We start from the raw sequence: 25165 nt of genomic DNA, 5'->3' as shown, positions 1-25165 counted from the left end.
ATTTCAATTATTAAGTAAATTAGAGGTAATATAATCCATTTATTTTTCACAAGATTAAATATAAATTAAAAAAAAAAAAAGGTGACATTCGAAATAATGTCCGAAACACTATACACGCTAACTATACAAATAGTCGAATATAATTAAGTACACAAACTAGCAGCCCGGGGTACACACTAGTTTTAAGTGAAAATAAAGTTGTGAAAAAAAGACCCTTTAAGTTATATTTTGTTTTCAGGGAGTACTTAGATGAGTTTTCTGGGTGATCAGGAGCTGCGGTGTTGACTTTCACGTGTTAGTCACGTGAGTTAAACAAAAAAAAAAAATCCCCCCAAATTTCCCTCATGTTCGAACTACTCCTTTCATTTTCCCCCTTTATTTCTCTTTCTTTCTCTACCCCAAAATTTTGGTTTTTTTAAAACTCACGTAAGTAACACGTGAAAGTCAACACCGGAGCTCCGACGTTGACCACCCGAAAAACTCACCCAAGTACTCCTAAATAAATTATACACTTTAAAGATCTTTTTTCACAACTTTTCACTTAAAACTAGTTATTGGCCCGGCGATTCCCCGGGTCATTATAAATTTATTACTTTAATTGAACTATACGAAGTATATATTTTGGCTTGTTTGTCATTGAGAGCTTTTTTTTTTTTTAATATGATAGCTTAAGTAGTTAGTTGTTAGTATGAGCTGGTTTGACCCTCCATATAAGGTAAATGATAAATCAATCCAATGTGAAAAAAAATATATAATTGATAAATCAAATCTGTATAAATGTCAATATATATACTACAGAGTACTCCATGATGCACCCTAAAAAATACTCTTTAATTACAATTGTAATATATATATATAAATCAAAACTTTTACTCTATATTTACAATCTTATGAATTAATGCATACAAATATGGACTAATTTTAGTTTCTTACATATTTTATTATTATGCAATTATTAAGGAGTTACATTCCAAGGTAGGGGAATTTAAATTGAGTGTTATGTATATGAAGAGTTTTTCAATTAAACAAAATATTACGTAATATATAGAGGTTATGCATACATTGAGTTTTCAATCATAAATGAATTTGTATGATGTGGGGTCACAATATATGTCAAATGGAAAAATTGGTGATACATGAAAAAGTAGCATGTATTGCCATGGGTTTTAATAATATATATTGATTGATGTCATTTTACAAAAAGTCAATCAATTAAATGGTTCTTTTTCACAAATTTAATAACGATTCAGTGCATCACTTTGAGCTAATTTCTAGTTACATTTATATATTTCAGTTAATTTAATAAAGGAAAATTTTTAAATTACCACTAAAAAATGTAACTATTTTTGAACTAACTACCCGTTTAATTTTTTATTTTAAATTACCACCCCTTAAATTAAATAAATGCTCGGATTATCACGCATTTTAAAAATTCGGTGGATTTTTTGTCTGTGGGCCCGATCTAAAGCTTATTTGGGCCCTTTTGAGTTTTGACTGATCCCGATTTTTCTCTTTAAAAACGCTCCCTTAACTTCATTTTATATTTTTCTCTTTGAAATTTGGTAGAATTTGGTGAAGGAAATGTAAATTAAAGTTTAGAGAGCGCTTTTAAAGAGAAAAAATCGGGGAAAAAATCAGTCAAAAGGGTCAAAATAAGTGTTAGGTGGGGCCTACACACGGAAAATCCACCGGATTTTTGAAATAGATGGTAATATGAGCATTTATTTAATTTTAGGAGTGGTAATTCATAATTAAAAATTAAACGGATGATTAATTCGAAAATTGTTCTATTTTTTTATGATAATTTAAAAATTAACCTTTAATAAATCAACAAATTGAAAAATAAACCTCAACACTAACCCAAACCAACCCGCTTAATTAAACGTGTGGTGTCGTATTAACCTCAACCCGCCTTTTCTTGCTGTAGTTGACTACTTGACTTCCCTCAATACCTTTTTTTTTTTATTTTGGCGACCTTGCGAGTCACGTAAGTTAGGCGGTGATTAACCAAAGACCAAAGTTTTGTCCTCCATCTTATATTAGCACCTTCAATTCGTATCCCTTTTCTAATCTTTAACAAAACCTGGGATAATTTGAGTGATTAATAATGGATGAATATCAAAAAACAGAGGAATTTGATATGGATAACGATTTTGTCGATTTAGATCAGTTTATTGAGAACGAATCCTTTTACAGAAAACCCAAAAGAAAATTTGTTCAATCAAATAATGATGTATTATTTGATAATTCAGATTCGAACAACGATGATGAAGACGAAATCTTTTTTAGGAAGAACATCAAGAAAAAGAGTAGAAGAATTGGCGGGTTAACTGATACGTTGGTTCGTCACATGAATCCTGTAAATTTTGCATCATCTTATAAGGATGATTTAAGGGAGAATAATGTTGGGGGTTTCGAGAAATACACGAAAGGTATTGGGATGAAGTTGTTGCAGAAGATGGGGTATAGTGGTGGTGGGTTAGGGAAGAATGAACAAGGTATTGTTGCTCCAATCGAGGCGAAGTTGAGACCAAAGTTAGAAGGATTAGGGTATAATGATCATAAGAGGGAGACTGAAGTGTTGTGGAAAGAACGAGGTCGAGTTCGTGTTCGTGCTGATAAGGTGCATCAGGATATTGTTGTTCCGGCAGGAAAAGACAGTTATGATATGCCTATGCAGGAGTTGCAGTATAATGTAGGGTTGGTGTCAGACTTGATGAAGCTTGATGTTGAGAATGTGGAGAGGAAATTGATGTTGGAGAAACAGACTGTCGTTTCGCTGCAGGAAGAGAAAGGAAGGCTTCAGAAAGAGTCTGCAGATCAGAAGAAGGAGATTGATTCTATGGAGGAGATAATTCAGGTTTTAGACAGTATTGAAGAGGAGAATGTATCAGGAAAATTGACTTCAGAGTCTGTTGCAGAGTCCTTCAGAGACCTGCAGAGGAGGTTTCCCGAGGAGTATAAACTCGGTAACCTGTCCTGTATCGCGTGTTCTTTTGCTGTTCCTCTGTTGACTAGAGTGTTTCAAGGATGGGAGCCTCTTCAGAACCCGTGGCATGGTATGGATGTCATAGCTTTGTGGAAAGGTTTGTTGCAGGGAGACGGCGAGGATCATGACATGTCTGAGGATGCAACAGCTCCGTATTCACAGTTAGTGGCCGAAGTAGTGTTTCCTGCAGTCAGAATAGCAGGTTTAAACTCATGGCAGGCTAGAGATCCTGAACCTATGCTTCGTTTTATTGAGTTATGGGAGGAATTGCTTACACCTTTTGTGCTGCAGTCACTGCTTGATATGATTGTGATGCCTAAGTTGTCTGAAGCTGTTAACTCTTGGGAACCTTGCCGCGAAACAATACCAATTCATGTCTGGATGCATCCCTGGCTTCCATTGCTTTCGCGGAAGCTTGAGACTCTTCATCAAGCCATCCTTGTAAAATTTGAAAATGCTCTCTGTGATTGGCATCCTAGTGATATGTCAGCTTACACTATCCTATCCCCTTGGAAGACAGTATTCGATTCTGCTAGTTGGGAAAAACTGATTGTTAGGTCCATTCTTCCCAAGTTGAAAGATGTGATGCAGGAATTTCGAGTCAATCCTGCTAATCAGAAACTTGAACAGTTTAACTGGGTTATGACTTGGGCTTCTGCAATTCCCATTCGTTACATTGTTAGTTTACTGGAGAATCACTTTTTCGGAAAGTGGCAACAAGCTCTGCACCACTGGCTTTGTACAAGCAAAGACTATAAAGAGATTGAGCAATGGTACCTTGGGTGGAAACAGCTTATTCCTGCTGATGTTTTGGCCACGGAACGTGTTAGGCGCCAGCTATGGCTAGGCCTGAAAATGATATATCAGTCTCTAGGTTCGGAGGAGGTTCACCCTGGTGTAGAGGAGAACATTAGCCCTTCAAGGGTGCCTAAACAAAGGCAATATGCAGCTCAACAACATGTTACAGCTTTCGCTGACAGTCTGCCTAAAAATTTGAAAGAAGTTATTGAGGTCTATGCACAGCAACAAGGCTTGCACTTTAAGCCTAAACCTGGGAGAACACACGACGATCACCAAGTATATAGCTTTGGCATTGTAAGCATCATTGTGGACTCCTTCAATCAGAAGATTTTCGCTCGAGTCCAGGAGAAATGGTCTTTGGTAACTCTTGGACAACTTGTACAGATGCAGAACATCTCTACTTCAAGGCGGCGCTGAATTTTGTTGTAAGTTGATGCCTTAACTTTGGTTTTTTAGCTGTATGAGATGTCTGTTAATTGTGATCACATAAATAGTAGAGCATGTTCCTGCATTAGGACTTGAAAAAACATTGAACAAACTCTTTGAGCATTATATGTTTGAGCCTTGATTTTCCTATCTTCATTTTATTCTGTGTGTTCTCTTAATTGTTCATCAATTTCAATTCTTTTGAGGTATGCAGAGGTTGACTGTATGTGAAAGTTCACTTTTGGATTTGGGTCATATAGTATTGGCTAAGTGCTAGGCATATATCATCCATACATCATGCATCCGAAATCTGATTTTATGTTCTCAAGAAAGAAATAGAAGACTGACCCAAGTGGTATAATACAATGTCCAATGCATCAAAGAAACTGAACTCAGATTTTTGAAGCAAAAAAATAAATAAATAAATAAATAAATAAATAAATGTTAAAGTCTTCTTGATATGTATATACATGGTAATTTGGATGAGGGTATAGCTTAATTAAGATTAATTCCTAAAATAACAGATAATTTACTCTTAAATGCGATATTATGATGTAACAAACCCTACTCCATCAAATCTAATAAGCATCAGGGCTTTGCTTCTGGTTCAGAACATGAATATTTATGAAGGCCAGAACATTGGACTCACAGTTCAGTTCATCACTCATTCTCAAACTCGCTAATGCTTCATCTGTCATAATTAAGTCTAATAGCCATTTAGAAGTGCTTTATTAAGGTCAATGGTGGTCTGAATCATTACAGAAAGACTGCTGTTTGATAAAGATAAATAAGCTGTACCAGTATTGTTTAGTTTCTTGTTTCTTTATTTCTATGCTAAAGTTTTCTTTTCTAAGTCATTTTTACTTGATTTAGAGTAGGTTTGATATGATATTTGAATTATCAACTAATACCCTGACCTAATATAGTTTAGTCTAGTACGTATCATGTCGAGTAGAAACTGATAAAAACGATCAATGCATAAGGTTAACTTAATTTTGGAAAGAAACTGACTGAAACGATCAATGCATAAGGTTAAGTCCTATTCCTTGTTCCACTATCTTCATGAATAATTGAATAAGTACTAATGAAAAGAGTCTAGGTATGGAAAAAGGTTCACTTCTGATCTATGACTTTGCTGTGAGACACAGATTTTGTTCGTGTTCCTGAAATAGTTGTCATTTTATGGTGATATCCATGCTATCTTTGACCTTTCATGTCTGCTAATCATCGAATTACTGCCTTAAGGAGGAACGACAATGGTACTCTGAGGTCTCTGACCTACATGTGCCTTTTGCAGTTTCTTGATGGACTAGTCAGAAATGGACTTGTGTGATCTGATGAACGTGAGAGATGACATGCTGAAAAACAGTGAGTTTGGACCTTCATGTTATTTTGCTAATAGTTTTGTTGATTTCAGCTAGAATATGGTCCTTGATAATTTTAGCTGGGAGTTCTTGTGTCACTACCGAGTGTAAGTTGCAACTGTCAAACAATGTTTCGCAACATCGGGATAGGCCAATTATGAAGGTAAATCTCTTTCTCATTTGCTGCTTGGGTTCAGTCTGTTTAGCTCTTGTATTGCTTTTGGTGTATTCGGTGTTTATCAGGCTGAGATTCACCAATTGGATCCCACCTCACCATCTATGCTACTAATGCTACTATGCTAGTCGACGTATCGTACATCTTTTGGAAGTTCTGTGAGTTAAATTTTATTTTCTTCTGACATTTTGTCTGATCTTGAGCAGATCTTGAACCAATATTGGAATTTTGTCTACTCTATTACTTGGACATGGGAAAACTGTATTTGTACAATTGTACACCTTATGATCATTTTAAAATTCTTTTATCCTATTATGCTGCTAACATGGATTTTATTTGTTATTTCAGATTTCATGTACAAGTGAAACAGTATCATCTTTCTTTCCTTACAGACAACAGCTGACAGGGTGATCTAATATCCCCCGGAAATGTCTGGTTTAAAACAATTTGCTCATTTTCCCTCGCCCATAATTATTATGAACTCAGCAACCCTTCTAACCCCCCCCCCCCCAAACCCTCCTCTAGTTGTTTAGACCAGCCAAATTGAATGAAGCAGTTACATACTATTTCTGTAATGCAAGCTCTTCTTGTGTGTTGCGCCTTTAACAATCCAACTGCCCTTATTTATCTGCCCCTTTACACAGCAATGGCAGCATAGAGCCTAGAATTAATAAGCAAGGCGGATGCTTTATAAGTTTTTGATCTACTTTTTTAGAAGTTCTTTACAATCTTGATATTTCTTATATCATTTGTAAACTCTGATAGTCTGATACAATGTAAACTTGGCAGGATCTAGAAATTGGTGTAACGGATGATGAAGCAATCACCGGCGATTTCAAATTCCAAATTCAGAGTCAGTGAAACACTTAAGGGATTAATTTGGCAAAGGTACTTGTAGTACCAATTATAGCTCTAAGTCTAGAGAATGGAAGTTCAGTAAGTTCATGCAACTGCAGGACAATATAACCTTTTGTTTGCGTCCTTTGTTTTGACTCCTATTTTGACAAGCTAACAAAGTAACAATTGAACATATGAAACTTGGCTGTCTCTAGTGTTGTGGTTTTTTTGTTCTTAATTTTACTCCCTATGTTGTCTTATTTCGTCTCCCTCATGCTAATATCGGTGTGTTTAATTTTTCAAAACCGAATTATGTTTATGTCAAAATTATCTTTCCAAACTGGCCTTAGGTTAGCCAACAAGTAATTGAATAAGATGATAAGTGATTCTTTATACTACGGAGTAAAATAAGAGATTTCGATTTCACCTCCAATCCTTATATGAGAATTACTTTTACCAAGAACTTGTCAAAATCATTCTAGCATTCCTGAAAATTAAATTTGGGCTCAGCCTTCATTGATGGTAGATGTAAAAATAATTGGGAAGTGGGCCATACTTCTGCAATTTACTATTCATTCTTCAGAAAAATATCTACATTGGGGCAGATCACATTAAATTGATATTTTGAAATCTACAAATGGGCCAAGAAGGCACAACACAACTTATTGCAAGCCTTTCAAGTCCATCAATAAGAATATAGTGGAAAAGTAGCCTTTTCTTTTCTTTTGTTGGTGCAATAGAAAAGAAAAAGGTAGCTTATGTACAATCGATTAGTCATTAATCATAAGATGAAAAGTTTGGTCTAATTAGTCTTTTCATTTTATTTGGACTTGTTTAGGGCCTAAACATGCACTTTAATGGTCAAAATTCATTAATGTCAAATGTCAATAAAGGTCAAAAATGACCACCTTGTTTATGTAATCCAACCAAATATACTCAATCATGTAGTGTATTATTTTTTGGTCTAATTAGTAATTGTTAGTCTTTAATATCACCTTTAGACTTTGCAAATTAAAGCTAAAGTATTGTTAAATTATTGGTACTGAAACCTAACTTATTAGAATTTATTGTATACTTGTATATGGGTTACTTTAATTAGTCCTATCCTCTTATAAAAATTTTATATGGAGTTATTGAGCATAAAATTTACAAGCGAATTCAATTTATTACTATGATAAACTTAAAATGTTTATCAAAGAGTATAAATATACTTTAAAATGTTTAGTGAGGGGTAAAAATTAATCGAGGCTTCCTCCTTACTTACCTATATGGATTCATTAAACCTTGAACTTAATTTTTATGAAATTCGATTTTTCTTAAGTATAAGCAAAAACAAGGTGTTGAGTGTTAACCTAATTAACAAATGAGTTTACAATTCTAATTTTACAAGTTTATGGAAGAAAATGACTATAAATACGCACTGGTGATATTGTACAAGAAAGTTTTTCTACTAATTATTAATCCCTATTATAATTTCATATCAATTAGGCCGAAAATACTTTTAACACCAAATCTTGTTGACATTTTCCTTTTACACTAATATTCACCTTAATTTAATTAATCAAGGGATCAAGCAACTAACCCTAATGATGGAATCCTTTCACAAGCAGGACCACTATCCACCATTAAAAGTCCATCTTAATTTTTAGTACACCAATTTATTTCAACTTGGTTAAAACCTATATATACTATAGTAACACATAAAGACCCATTATTTTGTTAAAGAAAGTAGGAAGATATTAGGGTACCCTACAAATATACTGGCGTCACCATAACTACCCTTAATTTACTAGCTAAAATAACATGACATAGCTGTACCATTGCATATGATTTAAGGGCTATTGGCCTAAATTTGAAGGGCCAAATCAACCGTTGCAGATGCCAAAGCACAGTTACCCATCTAAGCATTTTTACCACTTTTACAAAAGAACAGAGGATTTACAGTGGCAAAGTGTAGTCTACTGCCCTACTTTTTTTGGGGTTGTTACATCTTTCTTCAACTATCATATCCCCCAGATTAAGGGTATGTAGTTATTTTTTTACCATTGGGGTAAATTTTACATTAATTTTATCTGTGTCACCTGAGATTTGGCAGTAGATAAATATAAGTCAGCAAATCACATCACATATTAAAAGTAAATAATGCATAAAATTGGAAAATGTAGATTGCTTCTGAATTTTTTTGATAAAAAACTCTCATTGGTCAAACAAATTTACAATGTACAGCAGCAACTTATAATTAATACTTACTACAGTAATTAATACTACTACTCTACCCCTATTTATCACTTCCCTCTCTTTTTTCTTTAAAAACTTTTGAACTTTGTTTCTTGGAAATATTTTCCTCCTCACTCAATGCAAACAAAATGACACTAAAATTCCATTTCTTTCTTGTAGATATGGAGTATATATGAACCACTGACCCTCCTAAACTACACTGCCATGGTCGGAAGCATCTTCGTAATAGTACGGTGTCAATTTACCGTCTTTCTTCCCTGCTTTCGACATGGTCTCACCGCTCACTTCTTGCAACATTTTCACCACTCTTCTCATTGATGGACGGTTGATGGGAAGAGGACTAGTACAAAGTAACCCTATGTTAAGTAGCTTGCACACATCTTCCTTGAAGCAAGAATCAATCTTTTGATCAATTACATGGTCCACACCCTTCTGGTCCACAGTGGTGCACACCCACTTGACCAAGTCTTTCTCGCCATACTCCGGGTCCACGGGTTTCTTTCCGGTCACTAATTCCAGAATTACCACCCCAAAACTATAGGTGTCACTCTTCTCGTTTACTCGAAGTGTGTATGCATACTCTGTAAAACAAAACACGCCCACACAAAAAATTAAACACCATCCTGTGTAGCATTAACTCGATCGATGTATTGTAGAAATTGCCAACAAATTTAGATCGAAAAGAATGATTACTCCGTATAAGATTATCCTTAACCCAAGAAAAAACCCATATTTAGCCAATTAACTAACAAAAATCGATACTCAAATTCGCGGAACAGGATAGTAATCAACACTCAATCACACATGGGGATACGAAATAAGGCGTATAATAATAGTATTACTCATAAATTGAACATAGGTAATCCTTACAACTAAAGCATAGTACATGTAATTAATGGTATGTTTATTGTTGATAGCAACATGCATTTGGAATTGTCAAAGTAGGCAACTCAATTACTCAATTGGATCTTCAACACAATAAAATCAGACAGTACCATTAGTTAGTGAACAGAATTCATTATTATTCTGAACATATTCCAACAACTAAAATTCTGAATCTATTCCGGTAGTTCCAAAGAAATTATACTACATACCCAACTAATAATAATTGCATAAAACTATTTATTCCATATCCTTTTTCACATTCTATAATTATCCACAGAATTTATGTTAATGACAGAACATGCTACTATATTAAGTACCAAATATAACAAAAATTATTATGAGAAGCAAAGAATTTCAATAAATTATGACTAGTTGATTAATTAAACAAATTAATAGAAGTATAGGACTCACCGGGAGCAATGTAGCCACAGGAACCGGCGATGACCGACATCGATTTCGTTCCTTTTCCGATAGCATCCACCACTTTCGCAACCCCGAAATCGGCCACCTTAGCACCAAACTCGGCGTCTAACAAGATGTTATTTGATTTCACATCCCTATGAACAATAGCCGGGACACAATCATGGTGCAAGTAAGAAAGGCCTTCAGCAGCATCGAGGGCGATTTTGTACCTAGTAGGCCAATCTAATAACCCTGATTTCGGACCATGTAACAAATCACCCAAACTACCATTTGGCATGTACTCATAAACAAGCAATTTACAATCCTTAGTCTTGCAACAACACCATAACCTCACTATATTCTTATGCCTAATCTTCCCTAGTGTCTCAACCTCGGCCTCGAATCCATTGTCCTGAACAACCCCACCGTTCTCGATATCGCCCCCTTCGGCGAATTTCGATATCGCCCACAGCTTCTTCACCGCAACCGCCTCCCCATTGCTAAGCACAGCCTTGTAAACCTTACCCGAAGCGCCTGATCCAATCACATTATCCTCATCCAAGCAATCCAAAATCTCGTACTCACTAAATCCCAATTTGTGAAACGACATCAATGTCCATTTCGACTTATCGATTGTGCTCTTTACTTGCTTGAAATTTCTGTACTTGTAATAAAACCAAACTACACCCACTAAGAACACAATTGCAGCAAGAACAAATATTGTTCTTAATACCCAAAGATATCTTTCTCTTTGAACTTCCACCTTACTATCACAAAGGCCTGATATATCGCCGCATAAACCCGGGTTTCCGAGGAACGAATTCTTGTACATTTCCTTGGCGTAAAACGGCGGTAGTTCACCGGAAAGATGGTTGTTCGACAAATTGAACTCATTCAACTTCAGATTCTGCAATTCACCCGGAACTGAACCCGAAAGCCGGTTATTCGACAAATCAAGGTAATTCAGCGATGTTAGTGTACCGATTTCCTCCGGAATTGAACCGGATAAATCATTGTTTCCTAAATCAAAATCATTTAGTTTCTTCAAGGACTTAATCCCAGGTGAGATTTCACCGGATAATTGATTATTATTCAAATGTAACCGCTCTAATTGTGGCAACTTCAGCATTGAATCTGGTAATGACCCGGAAAATCGATTATTATCCGCCATGAAACTTACTAAATTGGTTAACAACCCGATTTCTTCCGGAATTTTCCCTGAAAAACTGTTGTTAGAAATCAAGATTAGAGACAAATTCGAAGCAGAAGCAATAGATTTCGGTATCTTCCCAGTAAACTCGTTGAATTCGAGTTCAAGTAGTGAGGTTCGAGGAAGCCCCCAGAAACCCGAAGGTACATTCCCGGAGAATCGATTTCCGCTCAATCGTATTCGTGTTAATGACTTGCACTCAGACAAACTCGCCGGAATTTCACCGGAGAATGAGTTCCCGATCACCAGAAGCTCAGCTAATTCACGATTTGCGCACAAATTCGGAGGTAATTCGCCAGTGAAGTTGTTAAACGAAACATCGATCAGATTTAACGGCGAGTTCTCACCGAGTTTCCGAGGCAACTCACCGGCGAATCGGTTGTTGTAGATCTTGAACTCGTACAAATTCGGCGAGTCCGCTATACTCTCAGGAACCACTCCATGAAATTGGTTCTGGTACAAGTTGAAAGAAGAGAGTGGGAGCTGAGCCAACTCGTCGGGAATCGTCCCGGTAAGATTGTTCATCGCCGCGTCAAATCGTAACAGAGATTTCATGTTCTTCCATCCAAGAGGCAACTCGCCGGTGAACTTGTTCTCGTAGAGCTCAATCTGAATAGCACTGGTCATTTCAGTGAGCGAACTCGGGAGTTTTCCGGTCAAATGATTCTGCGAAACGTCGAAATTCAGCACATTCTTCAGAGTACCGAGCGAGTCAGGCAACTCGTCGAAAAGGTTAGTTTGAGTTGCCCAGAAATACTTGAGATTCGTGAGTTTCCCGAGTTCAGGACCGAGTCGACTCGGTAGAAACGGGTTGAAACTCAGATTAAGTGTGTTTAAAGTAGAAACGTTGCTAAAAAACATGGGAAACTTTCCACTAAAAAAGTTATCCACCAACGAAACAACCTCGAGTTTCTGGAAGCTTCCAAAAGTCGCCGGAACTTCTCCGGTAAAGTTGTTGTAGCTCAAGTCCAAGTACTCGAGCGTTGGAATAGAGGACAGAGAATCCGGCAAATTTCCGGTGAACCCATTTTGAGAAAGGTCCAGATGCCGGAGACTCTGACACGTAGAAATATCCGGTGGCAGGGACGAGTTCAGATAATTATCGTAGAAAGAAAGGTATTCCAGATAACGGAGTCGGCAAACGATGACCGGAAAAGGGCCGACAAGGTTAGCACTGGTGATTTCAATGGAGGTGACAGAACCGGAAGCCGAGTCACAGGTGATTCCGGTCCAATTACAGGGGGTGCGATGAGAGTCATTCCAACCGGAAAAAAAGCCGTTTGGATCGTCGAGAGATTGTTTGACGTGTTGTAAGTAGAGACCTTCTTGGTTGATGGAGAGAGTTGGTGGTGGGAGAGAGAAGAGGAGGAAGAAGACGAAGATGGTTAGCATGTTTGGTTATGGAGGAGAGAGAGTGTGAGTGAGCATGGAATGGGAGGAGAGAGAATGAGAAAGAGGTGGGAACAAGAGTGGATGGTTTTTTTTTGGTGAATTTTGAACGTGGTGTATATAAGGGAGTTAGTAAAAATAAAGTGAGGTGCGTTTTTTTTTTTTTTTTCCATTTTTTGTGGGAGGGTGAATCATGCTCGGATGTTTTATGTGTATGGATCTCGTGATAATATTGTTGATGTGGTGTTACCATATGTCTTTGACCATAGTCTTATGAGTAAACGAGTATTGTTTGTAAATTAAGTTACCGGCAAATTGATAATAGATGAAAATATAGTCTTGTTTACATGAAAAGTTATAGAATTTCAAAAAAAAAAAAAAAAGAATAAAACACATTTAAAAGTTGAAAATAAAATAAAATGTCGACGGTCTTACAAAAAAAAATGTTCAAGACAATTTGACATTAATCTTCCTGTCAAAAAAAGACATGAATCTTATTAGATACGGAGTAACTTTTATTAGGAAGAGAGGGGACTTCACTTAAGGTCTATTCTGATTTAATAAATTGAGCTGAACTGAATTAAATTAATTGGAGCTGATCTAAAATGAATAAAGTTGAAATGAATATTTAATGAGATAATGAAATTAAAAACTAAAATGAACTGAAATTAAGCGGAAGAGAACAGGTTGAAATGGGATTCGAACACCTGTCACAAGGGTGAAAGTTCTCTACTCTCTAGCCACTAAACGAATTTGAATTTTCGGCCAGTAACATAACATGATTCATGTACATTGTAAATTAAGTACGTATATTAATATTGTATGTTTATTACTCATACATACCATATCATGTGTGTAGTTTTTACAAAATGGGTAATGTACTAATGTGCATTAAGTGATTTCAAATTTTACAAGTTATTGAGAAAAAGAAAATAACTGTTTTTTTTTTTTTTTACGGAGTATTAAATTTGATACTTACATAGAGTCGAGTATTTTAAATCAGGTGTATTTGGATACTGGAATACAGGGAATATATAAGTATATAACGGCTTGTCACTAGGTACAATAGAATTTTAAATAAAAAATTATGGGTAAATAGGGAACGGAGGGAGTAAAAATTATAAAGTGCAGAGTAAAAAAAAAAATAGGTGGGTTAACTTTGGAAGCGGTGTGGTGGGTCAAAGGAGGTGAACTTGTTTGTAGAATGGGAGAGTGTATGTTTGGTTTGATGAGACGATTCACGAGGTGTCGTTGATGATATCAAAGGGTTGATGTTTGATGTTTGATGTTTGTTTTATGTTCCCAATTCTTGGAAGCTCTCGTAATTAACTACTACTTTTTGGAAACATGGTTACTTTTTTCTTTTTATAAGGGTAATAAATTTGATACGGAGAAGCATCTCTACTTTGCCTAGTTTTTACTCACTTGAGTAATATTTTCTTTTGTACTCCCCAAGTTTTATGGTCAATCTCGGTTTTTACCTTTCACATCATACCACTTATCTTATTGTACAATTTATTTTATTATTGTTATATTAGGAAGATATTCAACTTCTTTGATTAGACTTGTATATGTAATGTACTACACTTCACACTACTACTCCAATACAACGTACATTCAACTTAAGATAATTTGTATCATATGAACTCTCCTGACAAAGAGAAATTCCTAATGTAATTACTACTGGTAGTATGTTATTTATGTAACAGCATAAACATCAATAAGAATATATTTCCGTACAGCTAATTTTTTGAATGGCTAAAAAAATCTTTATTGATGCTCAAATGGCTAATAGTCTGTTCATATTTACTTAATTTCAGTTCAATTCAGCTCCAATCAGTTCGGTTTAACTCCTAATTCCCCTCTCTCATAAAATGTTCAGTTCAGCTCCTAATTTCCCTCTCTTATAAAATATTCATTTCAGTTCTGTTCAGATCAGCTTCAATCAATTCAGTTTCAGTGAATGTGAACATGCCCTAAAAGAATTCTCTTTCAAAAAAATGATAGATCTCTATTTCTGAAGAAGAAACAAATCCTTGGTCTCTATGTTATCTGTTACGAGTATTAAAAAAAAGGAAACAAAAAAAAGTGTTTCAACTTTTGGTCGTCAGTTTTAAAATTACCACGAGTTTAATAAATTTCACTATTTTTTATTCATTATATGACAGAAAATCACAGTGATGTCAAACAAACCTTAATACTTCCGGAATTTTTTTTTTTATATAGTTGTAACAGTTTGACTTTTACACTAATCATGATATGTGTTTCACTTTGACTAGCTTTGACGATTCATGCTTAAGTAAAACCATAGTCATGTGTTATCTTGTTAGATTTGTCTCAATTTATACAATTTTAATATAAAATGTTTATAATTTTAACATACTGGTAAATAAAGATATAAGCAATCGAAAACATGCATTGCAAAAAAGAGAAATGTTGCAACTATTAAAAAAATAGAGAAAGTATTAATTAAATATATTAATAGGATATTTTCAAAAAAAAAAAAGGTACATTATATTAATGGGATTGAAAATATATGGTGGGATATACTCCGTATGTAAATAGGAAAAAAAATGAAAAAGGATCCTCGTTGATATTGAAAATAAATAAATAAGGAGGATGAGAAAAAGGATTGAGATTATAAGTAATGATATGGAGGAATGAGAGTATGATGTGTCAAATAAAGGTTAAAAAAAAAGTAAATGATAATGGATATATGAAGGGGTGTTCATAAATCGGACCGGACCTAAAAAAATGGACCCGACTAGACTGGACTGACCCAGGATTGGACCAGACCGAATTAATCGATCCGGCCTTCAGGTCTATATTTTTTTCCTGGTCTAGATCAACACCCTATAAAAAGTGGTCTTGGACCAAACTAATTTTTTGCTTAAAATTATGCGTGAAACCTTAAATAATACAGTAGTTAAGATTATCCTTAAGTTTAGAAAATTTTAATTTTATGAGGTTTTTTTGGATTAAACATACCAAAAAAAAAAAAAAAGGTTAAAATATAGTTTTTTTGCTTCAGGGTTTAGACTGATTTTTTTGGTCCGGTCCGGTTCAGTCCCATCTTAATCGGTCCATTTTCCGGTTCTTAAAATTCTAATTTTCGGTCAGAGCCGCTTGGACCAATTAGCTGCCCTAGATATATGTATTCTCTACATTGTTCAAGTTCTAATTAGAGCTGTAGTTTTATTTTTTACTATCTCAACAAAATATTTATTAAGCGGATAGTTAAAACCGCAATATGTTTTATATTCTGTCAAAACACTTCTTATTTGTAAAAAAGTCAAATATAACCAAACCAAACTAATAAAAAATCTCATACGAGTTGTTCTCAAAGTCTCAAAAACAAATTCATCACGATTAAAGGCAACTTGAACTTCTTTTAAAAACAAATTATGAGTAAAAGCTTTTATATAATTAAAGTTGGTTAGCAAATTCAGTGACAAGAGCAAGGAAACGTAGATGAATAAGCATGATTGTAAGGCTAGTGGGGTCATAAAAGAAAGAAAGCGTTGAAGAAGTAGAGACAGACGACAATAGTACGTACAAAGCAGATGCCTGTAAAAAAAAACTTGTGATGATTCTACAAAATAAGCGTGATCTGATTGCTTGTGTAAAGAAGATGACTGACTAGTGAAAATAGTAGAAGTTACTGCATAAACATTTGAATCTAATGGTCTCCAATGCACACTTCATGCCGCATTATGTATAGATTAGACTCTATTCCACTATACTCCACAGCTACCTCCTGTTTTGTTATGATGCATATTGCATGCATTTCATGCCCTCTTTTATGTTCCGTCATAGTAGTATTCCATTTGTTTGTAAATTGGACATTCAATAATAGACTTAGGGTCTGTTTCGATTGACTGAACTCAGCTGAACTGAACTGAACTGAGTTGAACTGAACTGAACTGAACTGAACTTATTAATTAGTGATTTTTAACTACGGATTAGTGATCTTTGATTATTTATTACTATAAATATGTGTATATACAAATGTACATATTATTATTAATATTATTATTAATAATAATTATTGATGATTATTATAATTATTTATTGATTATTATTATTATTATTATTTATTGATTATTATTATTAGTATTATTATTTCAATTATTATTGTTATTATTATTATTATTTATTGATGATTATTATTATTATTATTATTATTTATTACTTATTGATTATTATTAATATTATTATTATTATTATTATTGCTAATATTATTATTATTATTGTTGTTGTTGTTGTCGTTGTAATAAGAGCTTAAAAGAATGAAATTTGGTTTTATATCATTAGCAATATCATTAGACGTAAATTAAGAGCTGAACTGAACTGAATTGAATTTCAACGGAAGAGAACAGACCCTTAGGCACTTCTCTCATCAGATTCAGTTCAGTTCAGTTCAACTCTAATAATTAAGTTCAGTTTAGTTAAGTTCATATCTATTAATTCAGTTCAATTCAAAAAATGAGCCCTTAGGCCCTTAAAAGAATTGCTCTGCTCTGCTGAAATATGTTATGCGTGCTTTACTTTGCTTTGCTAAGCCCTGATGTGTTCTATTCTATTGAAATATGCTCTGCTTTACCTAGAAGCTAAAAAAAACAAGGCTTTACTCATTCTCAGTTTTAGTTGGTGTGGTCCCTAGAATTTTTTATACGAGTATTTTAATTGTCGTTGAAATGTTGATTAATAAATCTACATACCCAGTCAATATAACTCTTAATAAAGTAAAAACTGTAGATCGATCAAACTTTGAGCAGCGAGATGGATTATTTGTGGCGTTGTGGACTTGTGGGGTGATTTAAGTATGTATTTTAAGGGCCATAACAATAACAAGGTGCATATCATTTTGCCTAGCTAGTTTGGCTTTTTTGTGAGAAAGCATGTAAATGCGTTTTGATTGTGTCATGTCTCTCCTTTTTCATGATCTTATTTTTGGTTTACTCTATACATACATAAAACAAGAAAAAGTAAATGTTCTTTTTATACTGTTATGAGTAACATATTTATCTTGTTTATTTACATAATTACACTACTCGTGTTTTTTTTATGTATGATTTCTCATGAGTAACATAGTTGTCTTGTTTACATAATTACACTACTCATGGTTTTTTTTATGTATGATTTCTCATTAGTAGAGTTAAATTTACGAAATCATGCTGAGAAATATAATGTATATTCTCCCTACTTAATTAACTTAAACCCCACCACACCCTAACACTGTAATTACGTAAAAAAATTTGGACCTTTATTTTTGTTACTTTTTTAAAAAATGATGTAATGAAAAAAAAAATCTGAACTAGCATGATCGGATTGTATTACAAGTGATAGAGTGAGTGTGACTTGTAATGTTTATGATATCAATTAACAAAGGCTATGCTCAATTCTTCTAAACCTGAATTATATTCCAAGTGATAAAGGCTGAGCCTGAGACGACGCTGAGTGTATTGTTGGGGAATTTGAGTATGAACAAGGGTCACAAAAATAGCAAACAAGTTAGAACGGAAAAACTTCGAGGCGTGAACGGAATCACTTTCCCAAAAGTATAATTCTGACCCTATACTACAACCGGGTTTTCACGGAAATTTACTTAGGATATACAACGTAGAAACAATTGCAATCACAAGTAGGATGATTACAATTCAATGTATAAAAGCTTGTGTAATTATGATGATGATTATTAGAATTGCAAATGAAGGTTTCAAGAAGAAAAAGAAAATTGCCTTACTTTTCTTCAAATTATTTTGTCTTTAATAATCTTTATTAATTAGTTTACAACACCTTTGCCTAAGTAGACTAATTAATTAACATGGATTTGTTTAAATTCTCAAAATTATTCAACAATCCTCCCCCATTTTGAGAATTAAACTAGACACATTGCAAAAAACATCATCATCACAAAACAATCTTGTGCATAAATGAAAGTGTACATAGAATTGAACTCCCACTTAGTGCAATATACAATTCAAGAATCCGTATCCATTTGGTATCGTAAAACGTTTGAACCAAAACAACACATTTGGAAACTTGAAGATATTACACACACAAGATTAATTACTTAAATACATATTAGCTTGACACTATAAGCCATGTGTCCATATCTATTCATAAGTACATCAAAGCTACACCCCTAATAGATTCTTGAAGCGGCTAAACCTCGTACTTATATAGGTAGAATTTCAACATGCTCCTGTGACCAAAGCACTTCTATCAGGAATTCTATTAAGTTTAAAACAACCTCTTTTCATCACAGAAAACCGGAACTTTACCTTGGATGAATAAACAAGTTCCCAACCATCAATTAAGAGAATTAATCTCATTGAACTTAAGACCCAACGTCTTATTGGGCGTTAAGTTGAGATTCTCCTAATTGAGATTATTTAGGGCTCCAATCCTAAACCGATTGCCATCCTAGTGTTAACATCTCTAGCCAATGCCTTTGTAAAACAATCGGAGAGATTGAGATCCGTTCGAACATAATCAATAGTGATCACACTATCCTTGATAAGCCCTTGGATGTAACTATGCCGTACTCCAATGTGCCTTGACTTACCATTATAAACTTGGCTATAAGCCCTTGCCAAGGTAGCATTGTTATCACAATGTATCACTATTGGTGATATCGGTTTTGGCAACAAAGGAATTTCAAACATGAGATCCTTCAACCATTCGGCTTCTTTACCAGCCGAATGCAAAGCAATAAACTCCGATGTCATTTTGGAGTCCGCAATGCAAGTTTGTTTCTTTAAAGCCCATGAAATGGCACCTCTCCCATATCGGAAAACCCATCCACTTGTGGAGGAATGATCTTTGTTAGAGATCCAACTTGCATCCGAATACCCTTCTACAACCGAAGGATATCCACTACAAGACAAACCAAATTCCTTGGTTTTCTTCAAGTACTTCAACAAGCGTTGAACCGCTTGCCAATGTTGCATACTAGGCTTGCTAGTGTACCTGCTCAGTTGACCAACTGCATAAGCAATATCTGGTCTAGTACTTGTCATGGCATACATCAAACAACCTATTACTCTAGCATATTCAAGTTGTGAAACTGCATAACCTTCATTAGGTATCAACTTTATGCTAGGATCCATAGGTGTTGAATAAAGAGAAGTAGTGTCTTCACTCACATTGAATTTCTTGAGCACTTTCTCAATGTAATGAGATTGTGACAAGATCAACTTTTCTTTTTCCCTCTTTATCCTTATGCCCAAGATGACATCCGCTTCCCCCATGTCTTTCATAGAAAATTTTGAACTAAGAAATGAGTTTGTCTTTTCAACTTGTGACAAATCAGTTCCAAAGATCAACATGTCATCTACATATAGACAAATTATGACACTTTGACCATTGTCATCAAATTTGCTATAAATACACTTGTCTGAATTGTTCAACTTAAAACCATTAGACAACACAACCTCATCAAATTTTTGATGCCATTGCTTAGTTGCTTGCTTTAGCCCATACAAAGATTTAATTAACTTGCAAACCTTTTCTTACTGACCTTCCACAACAAACCCTTCCGGTTGTCGCATGTAAACTTCTTCCTCTAGATCTCCATTCAAGAATGTTGTCTTGACATCCATTTGATGGATCACAAGATTGTGGATAGCCTCAAGTGCTATCAACAATCTTATAGTTGAGATTCTAGAAACAGTTGCATATGTATCGAAATAATCGATACCAGGTTTTTGTATAAAACCTTGTGCCACTAACCGGGCTTTGAACTTTTCAACCGTTCCATCAATCCTCAATTTCCTTTTGAAGATCCATTTTCACCCAATTGGTTTACATTTTGGTGGTAAAGTAGCTAAAACCCAAGTATTATTTCCCATGATGGATTCCATCTCATCATTAATAGCTTCCTTCCAAAATGGAGCATCACGAGACCTCATAGCCTCATCATAGGTCAAAGGATCGTCTTCTACATTAAAAATGTATGGAAATGTGTTGAAACAGATTCCCTTGATCCTTCAACTAAGTACACATGAAAGTCCGGGCCAAAAGATTTTTCTTTCCTTGCCCTCTTACTTCTCCTAGGTTGTGATGATGATGTAGATGCCTCCTCTAAATGAGTTTGGTCATCCACCTCTTGATAAATGACAATTTGATCAATACTTTGAGCATTGGCACTTGGAGTTATGTCCTTTGGTCTAGAAATTGAAGAAAATCGATGTTCATCAAACAATGCATCCCTTGACTCAATGGTGGTGTGAACCGACCAAAAGTCATTTTGTTCTATTACATAGAACCTATAGGATTTTCTATGATCCGCATATCCTATAAAAATGCATTCAACTCCTCTTTCACCTAATTTTTTACGTTTAGGTTCTGGCACTTTTACAATTGCCCTACAACCCCAAACTTTGAGATGACTCAAGTTTGGTTTCCTTTTATACTATAGCTCATATGGGGTTACATCTTTCCCTTTCATGGAAACACGATTTAACACGTAACAAGCCGTTAAAACGGCTTCACCCCAAAATCTATCACTTAAACCTGAATATGACAACATAGAATTTACCATTTCTTCTAGTGTCCTATTCTTCCTTTCCGCTACAACCATTTTGTTGTGGTGTATATGCCGCGGTAGTTTCATGTAGTAAACCTAATGATTGGAAATAACTTGGGTCATAGTATTCACCTCCTTTATCAGTTCTTAACTTTTTAATCTTTTCATTGGTTTGCAATTCTACTTCACTTTTGTAAATTTTAAATTTATCAAGGGCTTCATCTTTAGAGAATAACAAATAAATGTAACAAAATCTTGAATAATCATCAATAAAAGTTACCAAATATTTCTTATTCCCTAAAGAATGAAGGTGTGTTGTGAAAATCACACAAGTCACTATGCACTAATTCAAGCAATGAATTATTTTTCTCAACAACTTGAGGAAATGGTTTCCTTGTGATTTTGGTTAACATGCATGTTCTACACTTCTCTATTCTTGGATCAAACACAGGTATCATATCATGCTTTGACATAAAATATAACTTTTTATAATTAACATGACCAAGTCGCAAATGCCATAGAGAAAAGTTATCATTAACAACATACACTACATCATTCAAAGTATTTGAAATACTTAATTTAAACATACCATTACACAAATAACCAAGTCCTACAAATTGACCTCCTTTAGACAAAATAAATTTATCTGACTCAAACACCATCTTAAAACCTAATCAATTCAAGATCGCACCGGATAAAAGATTCCTCCTAAGTTCGGGAGAATACAACACATCACTTAAAATAAGAGATTTTCCCGAACTAAAGACTAGCTCCACTTGTCCTTTGCCAAGCACCTTAGTTGTAGAGTCATTGCCCATATAGAGAATTTCTTCATCATCAACCTCCAAGAAGGTCTTAAACAATGATCTATCCTTGAACACGTGCCTCGATGCTCCCGAATCGATATACCACGAACAATCAGCCTGTACACAATTGATTTCAGAAATCATACACATATAATTCATAAATTAATTAAATGAAATTTGTGCACAAGATTTACCTTGTTTGTCTTGGGATTGGCTAGCATTGCCATTCCCATCTTAAGCCTTCTTCTTGCTCATCCTTTTCTTCCAGATTGTGCAATCTTTCTTGAAGTGACCGGGTTTTCAACAAACCCAAAAAGCACGTGACTTTGAACCATCACCGCTTAACTTAGGCTTTTTGCCTTTATTTTTGTTTGAGTCATTACCCCTTTTTCTCACATTTTGTTTGGCATCCTCCACTACATTTACCGTGGTAGAACTAGGATTTCCATCCTTATTTCCCTCTTGCACCCGGATTTCTTCCTCAATTCGGATGTGAGAAGCCAAACTTTCAAGGTTAACATCATCCTTCCTATGCTTTAAAATACTTTTAAAGTCTTTCCAAGAAAAAAGTAATTTGTCTATTATAGATGACACTACAAAGGTCTCATCAAGAACTATGTTATGCTGTCTAAGACTTCCTAATATTCTTTGTATCTCATGAAATTGTTCCATAATAGGCCTACTATCAATAGTTTTATAATTATTAAATTTACTAACAAGAAACTTCTTGCTAGAAGCATCTTCAGCCATATAATTAGCAGAATCAATAAACTAATAGATATCAAAGAGTTCATCAGACATACCGTTGAGAATATGACCACAACAAATATAATTGTCATTCTCCTACTTGTTGCGTTTCCTTGCTTCATCAATTGTTTCCTCCTCTTTTTCCTCGGGTTTTGGAGTAGCAAGAACATAAGTCACCCCAACTGTAGTCAAGAAGAAATGCATCTTCCTCTGCCACCTTCGGAAATCAACACCCTCGAAATTGTCCAACTTTTGAATGTTGGCCATCAATTCCTTAACATTTGCCATCTTCGGAATTATACTTTTGGATTGTTGGGGAATTTGAGTATGAACAAGGGTCACAAAAATAGCAAACAAGTTAGAATGGAAAAACTTTGAGGCGTGAACGAAATCACTTTCCCAAAGTATAATTCCGACCCTATACTACAACCGGGTTTTCACAAAAATTTACTTAGGAGATACAACGAAGAAACAATTGCAATTACAAGTAGGATGATTACAATTCAATGTATAAAAGCTTGTGTAATTATGATGATGATAATTAGAATTGTAAATGAAGGTTTCAAGAAGAAAAAGAAAATTGCCTTACTTTTCTTCTTAAAAAAAACGTGTAACCCAACATATGTACAGTAGTACATTTATATATTTGAACCAAAACAAAACCAACAGCCATGAAAATAACTGCCATCATTTGAAGGAAACCGTCTAAATTCAACCATCCAGACATGCGCGCCCGATCGGGCTGCCACCGCCCGATCGGGCGGTTCTGAAGTGACGATTCACAGCCCTTCAAAATCCCAGCAAAATTATACCTCCCTCTCGCGCCCTATCTGGCGGTAGCTGCCCGGTCGGGCGGTGGAGATGGTAAAATTTCAGCCAGCCTCGCGCTCGATCGGGCGAGCACCACCCTGACCGGGCTGCTGATCGGGCACTAAGAGGACAAACACTTTGTCTTCTCTAAACCATAGATACATGTTTCTCGTTGTCGAGAACATAATTTTTCCTTCAAATTATTTTGTCTTTAATAATCTTTATTAATTAGTTTACAACACCTTTACCTAAGTAGACTAATTAATTAACATCATGAATTTGTCTAAATTCTCAAAATTATTCAACATGTATGACCTGTACAATATGAATATGTTTTGTTCGCCCTATTTATTTTAGAAATTTATTACTTATTCTAAATCAAAACATAGAACTTTACATAATCAAGAAACTATTTTTTAATATATAACTCCAAAATATTATGATGATTATTATCACTGATACAAAAACCACAATTTCTATGCTACAAGCACTAATAATATACTCTAAAACAACTACGGAGTCCTATGTTTTAATTTATGTTAGACCATCTTTAATAATCTATACTTATTTCGCATTAATCGCATATGGTGATACTCCGTTACAACTTTTAGCCTAGGCATGACTCATATTGCTTTTTCCCACTAGGTTTGAATGGGGGATACATAGCATTCGTATGAGTCTTATACATGGTGGGTTTGGATGGAAACCATAAAAGGCAAAATATATAATATTAAACTGTAGATTTTGGTCGGAAAAAAAGGTATAACACTTATAAAAACACGTCCATATTTGATAAATGTAACACTTTTTAAAACACAAAGGGAGTAGTGCATATTAGATTTTTAATTTTTTAATGGTCTGTTCTCTTCAACTTAGTTTCAGTTCAGTTTAGTTCAATTCAACTCCAATCAGTTCAGTTTAATTCAGTTCAGCTTAGTTTAGTTCAGTTCAGTAAATCAGAACAGATAATTACTTTTTTACCATATTACCCTCGACCTTACACTATGTTATTCTAATTTGCTAAGATTCGTTACCTTAAGAACTAACAACCCTCATAAAAGAGATCGAAAAAGAGAATATATTAACCCATATAATTTGGGCTATGATCACCGGTGCTTTGGGATTAGCTAGGCCTAACTCACGACTTGACCCATGAGCTACAAGCCATGTTCAATTAGCTAGGAGTAGCTAGCACACGTGTTTTGGGATTAGCTAGGCCATACTCACAGGGCCGTAGCAAGGGGAGGGCAGCTGGGGCGGCTGCCCTGGGCCCCTTGTTAAAAAGCTCATCTTCAATACTCCATACAATACAACGCCCCAGAAAAATATACTTCGTTAATACTATGATTTTTTTTTAAAAGAAAGAAAATAAGAAGTGTGTACTATACAACACTACAATAGTACCGTAGAATTCCAAAATATTAAATGACATTTTTGGTCAACTTATTTCTTCCCTAATTTTTTTGCCCAAATTATTCACTTCCTAAGTGAATTTGATTTTTAAAAAAATGTCATTAATTTTAATTGTATCCTCGTTATTGGTAATTTTATTT

General features: G+C 34.7%; 2 protein-coding genes across 2 annotated transcripts; one reads left to right on the top strand and one right to left on the bottom strand.

Moving 5' to 3' along the window:
* Window positions 1-1664: 1664 nt before the first annotated feature.
* Window positions 1665-6851, top strand: LOC110693676 (septin and tuftelin-interacting protein 1 homolog 1-like). Its single transcript, XM_021870836.1, has 2 exons — window positions 1665-4215; window positions 5514-6851. Exon 1 carries the CDS (start codon window positions 2108-2110, stop codon window positions 4205-4207), a length of 2100 nt encoding a protein of 699 aa, XP_021726528.1. The 5' UTR covers window positions 1665-2107; the 3' UTR covers window positions 4208-4215; window positions 5514-6851.
* A 1910-nt stretch (window positions 6852-8761) lies between these two features.
* On the bottom strand, window positions 8762-13080 carry LOC110693675 (receptor-like protein kinase HSL1). The gene is made up of 2 exons (XM_021870835.1): window positions 10127-13080; window positions 8762-9411 (listed from the first exon to the last, which is right to left on the bottom strand). The coding sequence occupies exons 1-2, from the start codon at window positions 12717-12719 to the stop codon at window positions 9020-9022; spliced, it is 2985 nt and encodes a 994-aa protein (XP_021726527.1). The 5' UTR covers window positions 12720-13080; the 3' UTR covers window positions 8762-9019.
* Window positions 13081-25165: the final 12085 nt, after the last annotated feature.

Source organism: Chenopodium quinoa, unplaced genomic scaffold, assembly GCF_001683475.1.
Source record: "Chenopodium quinoa cultivar QQ74 unplaced genomic scaffold, ASM168347v1, whole genome shotgun sequence".
Lineage (NCBI taxonomy): Eukaryota > Viridiplantae > Streptophyta > Magnoliopsida > Caryophyllales > Amaranthaceae > Chenopodium > Chenopodium quinoa.
The sequence above is the reverse complement of the archived record's forward strand: the minus strand, read 5'-3'. Positions and strand labels throughout refer to the sequence as shown.